Source organism: Varanus komodoensis, unplaced genomic scaffold, assembly GCF_004798865.1.
Source record: "Varanus komodoensis strain SLA01 unplaced genomic scaffold, ASM479886v1 scaffold189, whole genome shotgun sequence".
Taxonomy (NCBI): Eukaryota; Metazoa; Chordata; class Lepidosauria; order Squamata; family Varanidae; genus Varanus; species Varanus komodoensis.
This window is the reverse complement of record NW_025335545.1, coordinates 100,931-114,506: the sequence shown is the minus strand read 5'-3', so window position 1 is coordinate 114,506 and position 13,576 is coordinate 100,931. Positions and strand designations below refer to the sequence as shown.

The 13,576-nt window shown below is 53.4% G+C and overlaps 1 protein-coding gene across 1 annotated transcript in view; it reads right to left on the bottom strand.

The window, feature by feature from the left end:
• The window catches only part of LOC123021798 (neuroblast differentiation-associated protein AHNAK-like), a 54,342-nt gene that overhangs the window by 19,209 nt on the left and 21,557 nt on the right, over positions 1 to 13,576 (bottom strand). The window contains exons 2-5 of the mRNA XM_044426876.1: positions 4,106 to 4,199; positions 2,446 to 2,602; positions 1,581 to 1,768; positions 1 to 1,142 (exon numbers count right to left, since the gene is read on the bottom strand). Coding sequence (XP_044282811.1) covers positions 1 to 1,142; positions 1,581 to 1,768; positions 2,446 to 2,602 — 1,487 coding nt within the window. The 5' untranslated portion in view covers positions 4,106 to 4,199. The remainder of the gene's footprint in view (positions 1,143 to 1,580; positions 1,769 to 2,445; positions 2,603 to 4,105; positions 4,200 to 13,576) is intronic.

The following is a 13,576-nucleotide window of genomic DNA, read 5'->3' as shown; positions in this document are numbered from 1 at the left end:
GGGCCTTTCAAGTCAATGTCCGGTATGGATATTTGAGGGGTCTTGACTTTCAGATGTTCTCCAGGGCCTTTAATATCAATACTGGGTGTAGCTATGTCCACTCTCGGGCCTTTGAAATCCCCCTTGGCACCTTCTAGTCTTGGTGTAGTAACTTTCACTCCACCCTTCAAGTCCGGTCCTTTGAGACCCACATCTATTTGTGGTGGCGCAATTCCAGCTTCTCCTAATGTACATTCCGGGCCTTTGATTTGGACTGTTGGAGCAGCTGCATCCAACTGAGGAACCTCAACATCAGCAACTGGAGTCGATATGCCAAACTTGGGCATTTTCATGGCAGGAAATGCTATTTTCCCTTTGCTGTCGATGTCCATATCGGGGGCTTTGATGCTGCCTTCAAGCCTTCCCGCAGGAAAATCCACTTGCGGACCCTTCAGCTCTCCACTTACTTGTGGCCCTGAAATGCCCACGGAAGGACCTCTGAGGTGTGGCAAGGACAGATCGGCTTGTGCTCCTCCCACACCTCCTTCCACCAGTGGTACTTTGCTTCCCACAACCCCCGTTTTCAAGTCTATGCCAGCAACATCTCCCGTTTTCCCATTTATTTCAGGCCTTGCAACATGGAATCCCGCAGCCAAGCCTGTCTGGCCTTTCAAACCTACCCCAGAAACATCAGGGCCAGAGATACGGGTATCAGTTTTCCCCACCTTGGGCATTCCCACACGGACATCAGGAACGCCAAACTCCAGCTTGCGGGAGGGTGATTCAGCAGTTGGTCCAGCATACGTGACTTCTGGCCTTCCTCTCAACTCGGTGGGCGAGTCTCTTACTTGAGTGGTCCTCCCGGACAAATCTGCATGAGGGATCTTAATGACTGTTTTCCCAGGCTCCGTTTCAATTTCTGCTTTGGAAATACGAGTGAGCTCATGCTTGGGAATCTTGATTTTAAACTCTGGGCTCGTGATGTCGATCTCTTTGGTGCCTTCATGACCCGTCACGTCGACCGTGTAAGCGGTGACCCTCTTGGTGACGGTGATCGTTCGGCTCTGTGTCCCCGTGTGCTCCACTTCCATGCCATCTTCGGATTTCAGGCGAGGCTTAATTTTCGTTGTGTAAATCCGTCTGTACTCTTCGTCATCGCCGCTCTGGAACAGAGGGAATGGGTTGTTAATCTAAATGCTTATGCATGCAGAGCACAAGATGTAGGCACAGAGGACAAGCACAAAATGCTGATCTCTATGCATACCTACATGTCAGTTGGGAGCTTTATCTTCTGTCTACCTCTTTTCTTTATCTTAAACCTAATTCTTCACCTTAAAACCCAATGGAAAACAGGTGGAGGCACTCACAAAATGTGGATCTCATCCATCTGTTTGTGGTGAGAGTATTGTCCTGGGAATTGGGAAACCCGGGTGTTACCCTCATTTGATCATGAAGCTCGCTGGGGGACTGGAGTACCCAAAGCCATGAAGACCAGCAGATCGTGAGCCCAGCTGGTTCCTTCAAGCTTCTCCCAGAGGAACCTTTCCTGGTTCTTCCTCCAACAGCTGACGATGGGCACCTCGCGGGGGACCCTCACTCACCAGGACCACCTCTGGACTGCTGGGGGCAAAGACGTCGTGGGACCAAGACTGCCCTGGCAGCGGAGACCGGTCTCCCTTTCGCTGCAGCCGAAGGCCAACGGTGTGATGGCCGACATTCTTCAGAAGTTCATTCACCTCCCCAGACTGCAAGTTGTCGAAGTAGATGGTGGCACTCACAATCTGATCCCCTGGGAAAAAGCAGAGGAAGAGCACCCAAACTCTGAGGGGTCTTGGGCTGGACACCGGAAGACTGCTGCTGACAGAGGCCCTGTTTTCCGCTGCAGCCAGCCAGAAGTTTCCAAGAAGCCTGTGGGTTAAGCCAGCCCTAACTGGGCCAAGAGATCTAGGCACAGTAGGGAGCTCAGCAGCAGCATAACAACAATAGGACCTACATACATACATACATACATACATACATACATACATACATACAGATAAAAGTAGGTGACAGTAATAGCAAAAACCATAAAACACAAGAGAATAAAAATGCAGTGGTTCAAATGATCTTTTCAAGGAGATGTGCTTTTGCACAACTTCCAGATTTTACTCTCTAAGCTTGGGGAAAGCTCACCCAGGCATCATTTTGAGAAGCTTAATTCAAAAGTCTGCACTTTATCCAGGCTTGTCACCTGGCTTTTCAGATTTTACCTGCATGAAAAGCAGGGATTTCTTTAAAAACAGTCCTCTAGGGTGAAGTTTTACAGGAAGGGCAGTACGATGTTTTAAAATAAAGGCAGACAATGAGGACCAGAAGCTTGCTGGCTACGAAGAGGGTGGCAAACAGGGAGCGGGATTCAAGGGATGGGCTTGCTCTGCCCAGAGGGGGCGGCTGTGTCAGACCAGCCTCGCGGGGCACGTGACTGACCTTCCTTCACGACACCTGCTTTGGCAGCCGGAGAGTCCTCCTGGACTCGCTTCACAAAAACGCCTTCATCCGTCTGATCGATCGTGATGCCGTGAGAACCGCTGCCTTGCCAGTCAGGGAGCAAAATCTCTCGGGGACCTTCGTCCTCCTTCTCCATCTTAAAACGAAAGAGCAGAAAGAATTGCTCAAGGGAAACCTACCGGCTGCACAGTGAAGGCCGTCTGCAAAACTAACACCCGTGCCCTCCAGTTCTCAGGCTCTGCAGCCCCGAGAGCCGAAGCTGGTAGCTTTGCACACGGAACACGTGTTTATTCGTTCTGTGCTTGCTTCGTTCTCCCTCTCGGGAGCTCAGGGTGGTGCAGATGACTTTCCCACAGAAACTGATGAGGCAGGTTTTTAACTGGTCCACGGTACAGCGATGGGGACTGATCCCAAGCCAGCCCATGAGTGGTTAGGCTCAGCAATGGCAAAACCTGGCTTTCTGCTCTGCCTACTACACTGCACTGCTCATGAAGCCGCTCTCCGTGACTGGAGGACCGGCTAAAGAGTGCAGGATGGTAGCACAGCTTTGCTGCTCGGCCCTTCCTCAGAGGACACCGTTCCACAGGGATGCTGTACAGAGAAGCACCGGAAGGAGAACAAGGCACCCCCTCGCTTCTCCCACTCTGCCCAACAGCAGGAATGCTCATTTTGGTGCCCTGCGGGGGGAGAATATGTCCTGTTTTGAAAGCACTGGTTCCCCCACTCCCACGATCCCCCTTCTCTGAGGTCGCTTTCACAGCTTCAGCAAACCAGCTGGCATGGTCTTTTGAGGGGTGGCCCTGTGGAAAGAGGGCATCCGAGCATGGCTCTTCAGCTCTCAGGCCAGAACAATTTTCCAGCCCCGAAGCTGGGAGTCCAAACAAGCCTTCGGCTGTCCGGACAGTGTTTCAGGACTGCGAGGTTGCTCTACACACCCACCAATCAGTCAGATTAGCACATTAAAAATAGCTTGGCTTACTCACAACTCCGCCTGCGATTACTGGGGCAGCAGAGCTAAAGAACCTCCTTCTAGTCCAGCGCGATCATTCCTAGCTTGCAGTGGGAATCGGGGCCTAAGAAAAAAATTTCCCACTACCTAACCCTTTCTAAACAGGGACGTGGCTGGCTGAAGAAGGTTGCCAGCCGTGGGACCTCTGCCTGAACATGCGTGCGATTTGCACCCTTAATCAAGGAAGGCTTCCGAAGGTGCCGAACTTTTTCCGCCCAAGGCAGAATTCCACCGGGGTCAGCACTCCGGGGGGGCAGAACCGAAGGCGAAAGAGGTGAGGCCAAATTACCAAACGCATTAGCCAATTTACACTTACAGATTTTCATTTCAGGCTTTTAGACTGGCGCATAAAAGGAAGAGAACTGCCAAAGGGGTGGTGGCGGCATAGAAAGGGGTTAAAGCCAAGGAATGCCATGCAATGGGGGCCAGATCTGAACCCCATAAGCTGTGAGCCCCAGTCATGGGGTCCTTCATTCCTGAATTACTTGGTTGCATAATTCAAAGCTCAGGTGTCTTTACATGGAAGGGCACGCTAATAAAAACTGCAGAAGCCGAAAATGTGTGTGTGAGAGAGAGAGGGAGAGGGAGAGACAGGAAAACAAGAATGGGCCGTGCTGTCCGGCCACCCACCTCGTCGACTGCTTGGTCCACACAGGAACCGCCCCAGGAATTCCCTGCTTCTCACTTGCCAATCCTTTGGGTTTGCTCGTTCCAACGTCTCAATCTAGAAAGAAATTAAAGCCAGCTCTGTAGGTGAATGTGATAACACGGTTCAGGATATTTATTGATTAATTAAAAGCTTTTCTAACCCGTCCGCTCCAAGCATCTCGGGACGGCGCACAAAAAATGAGTGGAATGAAACAAACCCCACAGCGTCCGACAATTGATATACTAAAACCCCCGTTAAAATCGATTAAACGTTAAAATAACGGGGAAATAAAAAGGGTTTTGCCTGATGCCGAAAAGAATATAATGCATACAATAATATATTATCTGCACACTCGGCAGGTCCCCTTAAGTGCAAAAAAAAATGAATACTAGTTCTACTTCGTACGGGACGGCGCCTCCAGAGAACGTCACCCTGCCACACTGCCAGTTTTTGAGACAAAACTCTTTCCCCTTGGCTGCAGAGGGTTTGGCATTAAAATATCTCAACAATGCCTGATGCAATTTCAGCAGCTGGAAAGGGGTTTGTTTCTGCTTTATTTGTAGGGTTGTTGAAAGAAGCAGGAGCGGAACTATTTTTAAGAGGCAGGACAGAATCTTGTTTTTGCAGTGTGCTGGGTAAGATGTTTTCCTGCGCTTGCGTGTTTTCGAGTGTTAACCCCGACACCACCGTGCGAGTCAAGGAACAAGCCCGGTTTGCATACCAGGTTGATCCATGGTTTGTTGAACCCAGGGACTGTCTGGCAGGTAGTCAGACAAACCCTGGTTTGTTTTCTCAGTCCCAGCCTCCTTTGCTTCCATTCTCCTTCACCTTCTCCCTCCTCGAATATTCTCAATCCCTCGTTATTCCTTTTGGAGATGGAAAATTCTTGCTGGGTTTCCCTAGCCCTTAAAAAGTAAAAAGCTGCCCATTATGTGGGTTTTTTCTTTAGACCTGAACCCAAACTGTTGCATACTATGATTCTTCCTATTTATAATTAGTTACTGCCCACATTTCTGCACTGTCTTTCTGCAAACTATATCACAATAATGTAAATTTGTATTATATTCCTATCCTGCCAATTGCCTGGTCTCTCTGGCTAGTTTACAAACGTCTGGAAAACAAGTGGCATGAACTGATCAAGACTCAGCCAAGTTGTAAAAACAGCCTTAAAAGCCACTGCAACAGGATTTTAAAAAGAGCAAGTTGGAAGGTGACGCCTGCGGAGATGGGGCAGCTCTGGGGGGGGGGGGGCATTGTGGCATTTGGGAGAAGGGCAGGGAAAAGGCCCCTTCCCCTCTCTGCCATTAAGGGGGGCATCAAACCGACCCCTCCTGCATGTTCCAGTAACGGAGCAGGTTCGGGCTGAGCAAGGTGGCCCCTCCGGTAGCCAGGTCCAGAAGCTTTTAATGCCTCCAAGATGAACACAGCACCTTGAACTGAGCCTGGGAAACGACAGGTAAGAGTGCAGACACCCCCCAGACCAGTTCTGAATTATCTGCACATCCTCCCTCTCTACCCAGAAGGAGCCTTTCCCGACACTTAAAATCCCCACACGCGTTCTCCTTTGCCCGTGGGAAGCGCTCCGGCACCTTGAGCGTCCTGTGCTGGCTGCCCTTCCCCACACCCTTCCCAGCGCCAGAGTCAGCGCCAACCCAAGGCACTTGGAAGGGGGGCCCGGAGCCCAAAGGGGCCCACCGAAACTGGCCACCCGTCCCGCTGCAGCCACGTCTGACCGAATACGCGCTGGCACCAATTCTGGCTTCAGCTCCGTCCCGCACCGCAGCGCTGTCCGAGCTGTCCTGCCCTCCTCGGCTGCTAGCACAGCCAAGAAACCCTCCGAGACGGGGCAAGAAGACCTGCGACTCTGCCAAAGTGCTGGGTGCCGCAGGAACGAGACACACAAAAGGGTCGCATGCGGGACAGCCGGTAAAGGGCGATCCCAGGGCCCCTTTCCCTTACCCCCTTCTCCCTGCACTTTCCCGGCGGCTCCGACTCAGGCCTGCGCGCTCTCCTTCTGCAAGGACTGACCACGCCACATGCCTGCCAGCCGCTCCCGGAGCCGAGCATTCAAGGTATGGTACATATGCCGGCCGGAATGTGAAGCTTGCGTTCCCCCGGCTGGTGGAGGAACCATCAGGGGACTAGCTACCTTGGAGTGCAAAGGAACCACATGCCCCATCAGCCTCGCTCCAAGCAGAGACCTGGACAAGGGGGCGGCCTTGGTGGAATGAACACTCTGCTTGCAGAAAGCTCGGGCTCCTCGCCAGCACGTCCAGTTAAAAGGCGCGGGGGACCACAAAGGCCTCTTGAAAGATGTCAGGCTAAAGCCCAAAGGACACGAATCTGTGCATAATTAGGGGGCTTCTGTAGACGAAGCGCACGCCCGGGCGCGTCACAAGGGGCCGTCATCACGCCATGCTGCGTCTGCGCTGTGCAGCCATTTCTGCAGCTCGTTATTGTTTGTTGGAGGAAAATCTGGTGTGATCTGGAAATCGTGTGATGAGCAGCGGGTGTTTTCTTGGAGTTCCGTCTCTGCACAGGGCCAGCTTAAGACTGTGCGGAGGGACGGACGGGGGGGCAGAGAAAGACGACCCCCCAGGGAAGGAACACCCAAGGGTGCGAAGCAGAAGCCTTGGGAAAGGAGCGGTGGCAGATCAGCTTATCATCTAACTAACCTCAGAATAAACGCTTTTATTTGCACTCTGCCTGAGAACATCCTAAACAATGGGAAGGGGTTTTCTCAACTGAATTGCTGCGCAAGGAGAGATTCGGGTGGGAGGAGAAGGGTGCTGCAAGCTGGAGCTGTCGGCCCTGAAAGTCGCCCCCCGTGTGGCGACTGGACTAAGCAAAACGACCCTCCATTGGGATGAACGGGCTTTCGGGGCTCTGGGAAGGTCTGGGGCTGGCCACCCTGGAGGCCTGGCCAAGCGTACCCGGGGGCACGTGAGCAGGATAACCAAAGTCCTCCTTGGTCAGATAGATCTTTGGTCCACGATCGCAGGCAGAAGTTCACCAGGCTCTCAGGGAAGAGCCCCTCCGCACTCAGCCTCGTCCCTCAACCCACAAGGACTTGAGGGGCCAAACCGGGGGGGGGGGGGGGCCCACAAGCGGGGGGCGGGGCGGGGGGGGCACTGGGGGGGAAGGCCCCCCCCGGGGGGTTTGTTTGGGGGGGCCCCCCCCCCCCCCCCCGGATCAACCGGGCCACGGGCCGCTCGTGGGCTCTCGTCTCGTCGATCGCTGGCCCTTCCCGCAGTGGGGAAGGAAGGCGGCAAGACGCATCACTTCTAAAGAGTCCAGCCAGGGGGCGGTGAAGCCCGCACGAACCCCATGCCGTCCCTCCCCGGCTACACCCTGCCCGCGCTGGTCTTCCGAGGCAGCGAGAGGAAAGTTTTCCACTTGCAAGTGGCTGTGGGCATGCCAGAAACTTGAGCAGTGCGGCCAGGAGGAGGGGAAGCCTGCGAAAGGCAGCCTTGAAATCCAGCCCAGGCCGGGTCCAGGGACCGCCGAGCGCGAGCAGGAGCCTTCCTGGCACGGTGGCACACGATCGCTGGAGGCCGGAGCCGGAGGCTGGCGAGACGACGGGACACAAGCCCTTCTTGCACACGTATTGCCACAAGAACAGATTCTCACGATATTATCAGATTTTAAATTGCATCGTGCAATTTAAAAGACCACTCTGGAATCTTGTTGGATACCGTGGCACAGCGGCTGGCGTGTCGGGAGATCTGGGTTCTACTCCTCACTAAGCCACGAAGCTCAGAGGGTGACTTTGGGCCAGTTACCGACTCTCGGCCTGGCCCACCTTACAGGATTGCTGTTGAGAGGAGAACACGGCAAGGGGTTGCCCTGGGTCCGGATAAATGCAACACAATCCAAAGACATGCACAGAGTGTGGCATTTCTCTCTGAAGCGCTACGACATCGGTTTGCATTTTGAAAAATTCTAGGTTGCTCTTTATCATCATGGATCCATGACAATAAACGACAACAATAAAGTAAAATAAAATGGACATTCCTTGCTCTCTCGGCACGAGCCTGCCTTCGTTTTCATCTCAGGGCACCTTCTCCAGGTGCCTCTTGTAAAGGCGGCTGGGAAAGCAGACACAGGGGCAGGCTCCCACTTCACGAAATGATTTCCCCGGCAAGGGCTTTTCAGCATCAAGTTAAGGCCATCTTCTCGCAAGCATCTGGAAACAGGATGAGGTTTTCATCGGGTCTTCCATTTTTCTTGTGGTTGACTGTTTTTAAATAGTTTTTACATATTTGTGTCTAAAATATTTAGCTATTTTGTGTCTTGCGTCTAAGATACTTTCTTTTTCTGTGTTTTGTATGTTTATTAAGTCCTCGTGTATGTGTTCTCTGCGATGTATCTTTAACCTTTGACTCTCTACAAACAACTTGGAGATCTTTGCCTACTGGGCAGTGCAGAAATGAAATGAAAAATATTAGATGTACTGCATAAATGGTCCAAGCCCCACACTTCTGCTCTTCCCGGTGTTTCCTAACGACAAAGCAAGGCGCTTTTCCTTTCCCCCCTCGTCTTCATTACATGGGGTCCTTCCAGAACATTGCAAAATGCCAGGCCAAGAACCCTACACTTCACAGCACTTAGGGAGGCAATGAAGAGGCTGAGAAGCAAATGAAAACCTAATTACACCTATGACAGGCATTTGCATGCCAAATCCCTCCTCCGGAGATGCCACCAGCTTCCTTGGTCCCTGGCTCCCCACCTGAGGGCTGAATTACTGAGCAAGAGACCAACTGCATGTCCCTCCTTTTATCTCGACAATCAGGAGACTTTAATTTGCTAGAAACCTGCACTTTCTGCAGGTGCTAAATTTTTATTGAGCCTCAACTGTCAAAGACTCAGGGGGAAACCAAAGGGATATATCTGATTCCAAAGCAGTTTTAGTCACGAAGCACATGATCCTATTCGTGTTCACAGAAAAGGCCTAAAAGGCCAGCCATGGGATGCTTTTTAAATAGGATTTCCCTGCTCTGTGTTCATGCATAGCATTCCCTCTTAAGACGCTGTGCAGTGACCAGAAGAGCCCCATGACTTCAGAACAGTATAGCCAAGATAAAGCATTTCCACTGTATTCTCTTGCTACTCCAAACAATGCACCAAAGCAAGGATCTTAGGGGGTGCGGGGGAATCATCCAGATGCTAAAATGCACAGTTTTGCAGACAATCCCCCACTAAAAACCTGAGGGGCTTTTTGGAAGAGACAAACCGTTAGCTGCTGAGCCATGGATTGGGGATGGGCACGTATTTAGAATTATTTTCAAAAGTGCTGAACAGCTTTGCTACTATTCTTGTTTTCAAAAAGAACGTGAATTCTCACCCGCAGCGAGACCTGGCAAACCGGATGTTTGCGCAACACATCGCCATCTTTCTCACGGGACAAAGCTCTGCCCCAGCTGATGCAGTGACCCCAGTTCTTGGACTGTAATTCCCATCTTCCCCGATGCCGGCTGGGGATTATGGAATTTGAAGTCCGACAACATCAGGGAAACCAGCAGTGGGTAGACAGATGTACAGACACAGGACACAGCATGCCCTGCGTCTGCTCATGCTGGACTGCAGCTCCCATCATCCCCAGATGGGGTGGCAATGGCAGACGTAGCCAGTACAAGTCATCCGGGGGGCAGGGGATGCAGTCGGGAAGGCGGAAAGGTACAGCAGATCAGAACTGCAGAAGGATGAGGCACCGCACGCAACCCGCCCCAAATTCCAGTTTGTTCCCCGCACCCCAGTATCTCCATCTCCCCCGCCATGGATCACGCACTGGTTTCACTGCTTCCGTGCATTTTCCACCCGTTCTCAAATGCCTCTCCTACGCTTCATCAACCCAAGCATGCGGTGTCTTTCCACGCCTTCGCCCTGGCTGTGTTCGGCTGCAATATGGCCGCTCGCAACCAGATGGAGATATCCGGATACGTGTCTGTTTCTTCGCAGGGCTGATCTGCAGCAATTGCAACCGACAGGTTTAGCTTAGTGGGAGGGAGAGCCACCCTGAAATCCAACGTCTTCCAGGAGCCAGGCTGCTATTTAAAATATTTTGCCTCCGGCACTCCAGATGCCGAAAGCCAGCCTGCCATCCATGACAGCTTGGAGGGGCGTCCGCGGCCGAGGAAGGCACTCGGGGCTCCTGCATCCTTCCGAGCTGGAAGCAGGAGGGGAATCACGATGCCCTCCGGCGTGGGAGTTTTCTAGAGACATTCCAGCTGCACCAAATTCCACCGGAACACGTACATCAGCGACAGGACGCACCCAAGGATCCCTCGAAAAAGCCTTCTGCTTAGCAGCCGTGGCCCCCCCCCCGAGGTCGAGGTCCCTTCGGGCCCCTGCATGGGCAAGGCTTCGCGCAGCGCTGGCAGCCTGACCGGATGCCTCCCCCGAGCGCTTCTCCCGTGCCTCTGGCAGGACGTTGGGCGACTGGCAGTGTCAGTCCGAAAAAGCCCGGCTCTCGGCTCAGGTGACTGAAGCGCCTCCGTACAGAGCGATGGATAAAAACCTACAGCTCTGCACCTAGGAAGCAAGCCTCTCAGGGAAACCTCTCCTCCCTGACAGGCTGGCTTTCTTAGCACGTAGAATTTTCCCATAGTGGACAGCACTCAGCGGCAACCTTTGAAGCCCAGTCTAAGCACATTTATTTATTATTCATTCATTTAAAACATTTCTATGCCGGGCGGCTCACGTCAACACGCTCTTGCTGTATTTTCTTTTTCCTCCAACAAGAGGCTTCCCAGCCTGGGACACAGAAATCACACACCCAACTCGGCACTTCTAAGGAAGAGAGATGAAGAGAACGAGGGAAACCAAACGCCAGGCATGCCCAGGTGAGTGGCTTGACTCCTGCTCTAACAGGTGAGAGATGCTGACCGGCTTTTTTTTTTATCGCAAAGAGGCCAATAGGCAAGTTGAGGGACAATCCTAACATTGTCGAACCTAAAAGGCAAATAAGATAAGAGAGAGGAAACGGGACCCAGCGATTAACCCGGCCCTCAAACTGCAGGAACTTGGCTTTGTGTGCTTTCTGCTGAGATAAAACCCGGTGCTGTTTGCTGAGCATAATTAATTGCCAAGAACCATCGGAGGGCCGAGCCGTGATCTCCGAGGCGTTGTCTTCAGCGGGTGCTGAACTGGGCACACTCGGGCTGGCGGAGCAGCTCAGGAGACGCTCCAGCGATGGAGGCGGAAGGGGGGAGTGGGAGGGTTTGTGGGGCACCCGATCCCCGACGCGCCAGGCCTCGCCACCTGGTGCCCTGGGGATGAGCCGGCCTGCACCCCATCGCTTCCAGCCGGCCCGGCTGGGCTGGCCTCCAGGGCTCCCTCTCGGGGAAGGCCTGCCTCACACCCAAAATACTCCACTCCCCAGGCTGCTTCCCTCTCAGGAAAACAACCGCGGTCGCAGCGGTTGTGGGAGTGTCGTTCTGCTCGGGGGAGAGAGAAGCATTGCACACAAAATCCTTCCCGACACTCCGATCGTCCGTCCGTCCGTCCGTCCGTCCGTCCGTCCCATCCTCCTGCAGTGAATTCTTAGCCTCTTGGGAAGGACTGGCCCCTGCTCCCTGCAAACCACAAAAGGTACACTATGCGGACAAGAGAAAGCCAAACTACAGCGGGGTCGGGAAATCGATAAATACTTCCTCCTGCAGCCAGAGCTTTGTGGTCCCGCTCCAAAAGCAGCTGTGAGGCTTGTCTAGACAAGAAAAGTGGTTTTAATCAATCGCATTTCCATTTTAAGATGGCTTCCTCCTTGCCTCGGACACCCGAATTCTCCCCATCTGGGGCCACACCCCATTACTCCAGGTCATCTCCAGTCCTGTCATGGTGCACATTTCGCTCAGAAGAAACCAGTTCAAAACCCCCAGAATGGTTACTACTGGAAAGCGACCGGCGAGGTTTGCCTGACATCACACCCCATCATGCACAGCTCGCCATGGTGAGTCCGAAGCATTGTTCAGAGCAGGACGGGCGACGGTGCCATCAAGATCCGGGGGAACCATTTCATCGGTGCGTCTGGGACTCTCCCAGCAGGCTACCTCCCCAGCGGCCAACTGGTCGCTCGCAGCAGCTGCCACTGCTTCAGCACACTTCAGAACAAAACAGAGCAACAACCAGCCCCACAAAATCGTGCAACTCTGTTTGTAGCGTGCATTGGATAAAGGGAAGAGGCTGATTACAAGCCAGCCTCTCTCTGTGCAGTTGCCAAATTCTTGGTTGAAGAAGATTGGGAAAGGGCGAAAATGTCAAAAAAGGAGCACGGAACGGGCAATGCAACCCGCCCGGTTTTAAGAGGGTTTTGAGCTCACTGCTTCCCCGAGGATGCAGCTCGTCCAGAAAAGGAAGCGTTCACTTGGACTTTTCAGGGCCAAAATGAAAAATATAGGAACACAACTCTGGTCGTGCTTTCTTGAGGTTCTGAAAAAGTAGTTTTGAAAGGCAGCAAAGCAAACGGGCTGGCTGGAGTGGAGCAGGACGCCAGACGAGTCCCGCTGCGAGGGATGCAGGGACATGCGCCGGAGCCAGCCGGAGGCCTGAGGACCGAGCCCCACGCCATGGCTTGCCGGCAAACAAGCTGTGGCTTATTCAAGGGGGGCTGAGCAATTAGAATGCCCCCACGGTATTGTGGTCGCTAAGCAGCCTTCTCCATCCTGATGTTCTGGAATACAACTCCCATCATCCTCCAGTGGCAGTTGCAGCAGTCACTGCTGGGCTAGGTGAAGAAGACCTAGCCCCCAGCTGGGCTCTTCCTTTCCTTCTCCGTCCCAGTCATGTTTCCTTTGCTGTGGCGTCCTTTGGGCACCAACTGACCGCATCCTGGTCTTTATAAACGGCTTTGTAAGCCTTTGGGGGCCTGTGGACTGAGGGGGAAATACCCTTTGCCTAAATCAACACAGGCAAAGAAGTGGATGCATTTCACTTCCTGCAAGGAACGACAGAGACCGAGCCAAGAAGCTCCTCCTGCCCTGCCCTGCCCTGCCCTGCCCCAGCTCTGAAACTGGCACCGTCCTGCTTCGGGGCAGGGGCAGGGGCACGGGCTCCAGAGCCAGAACCGATCGGCCGAACGAACAAACGCACGCACGCACGCACGCACGCCTGGGAAAAGCACAAACAAAAGAGCCGCACCCAGCTTTGCTCCTCTGGACAGGAGCCTGCGGCCTGGGCGTAGCCGGCAACATGACTCACCACACGCAGCCAGCCAGATGGCAGAGCAGAGCGGGCATCTTCGAAACAGGCCTAGCCAGGAGCGTCAGGGCCGAGCGGCGAGGCAACGCTGGGTCCCCCAGCCCGACGCGCCACACAGACAAGAAAGGCGGCCCCTCGGCCACCGCAAAGGAAGGTTTAAATTGGGAGTGCACAAGCAGAAAAATAACCCACGCCCAGGAGAATATTCCTGTATCCATCACTTTTCCAGGCATGTCGTGACGCAGCCAGAGACGCAA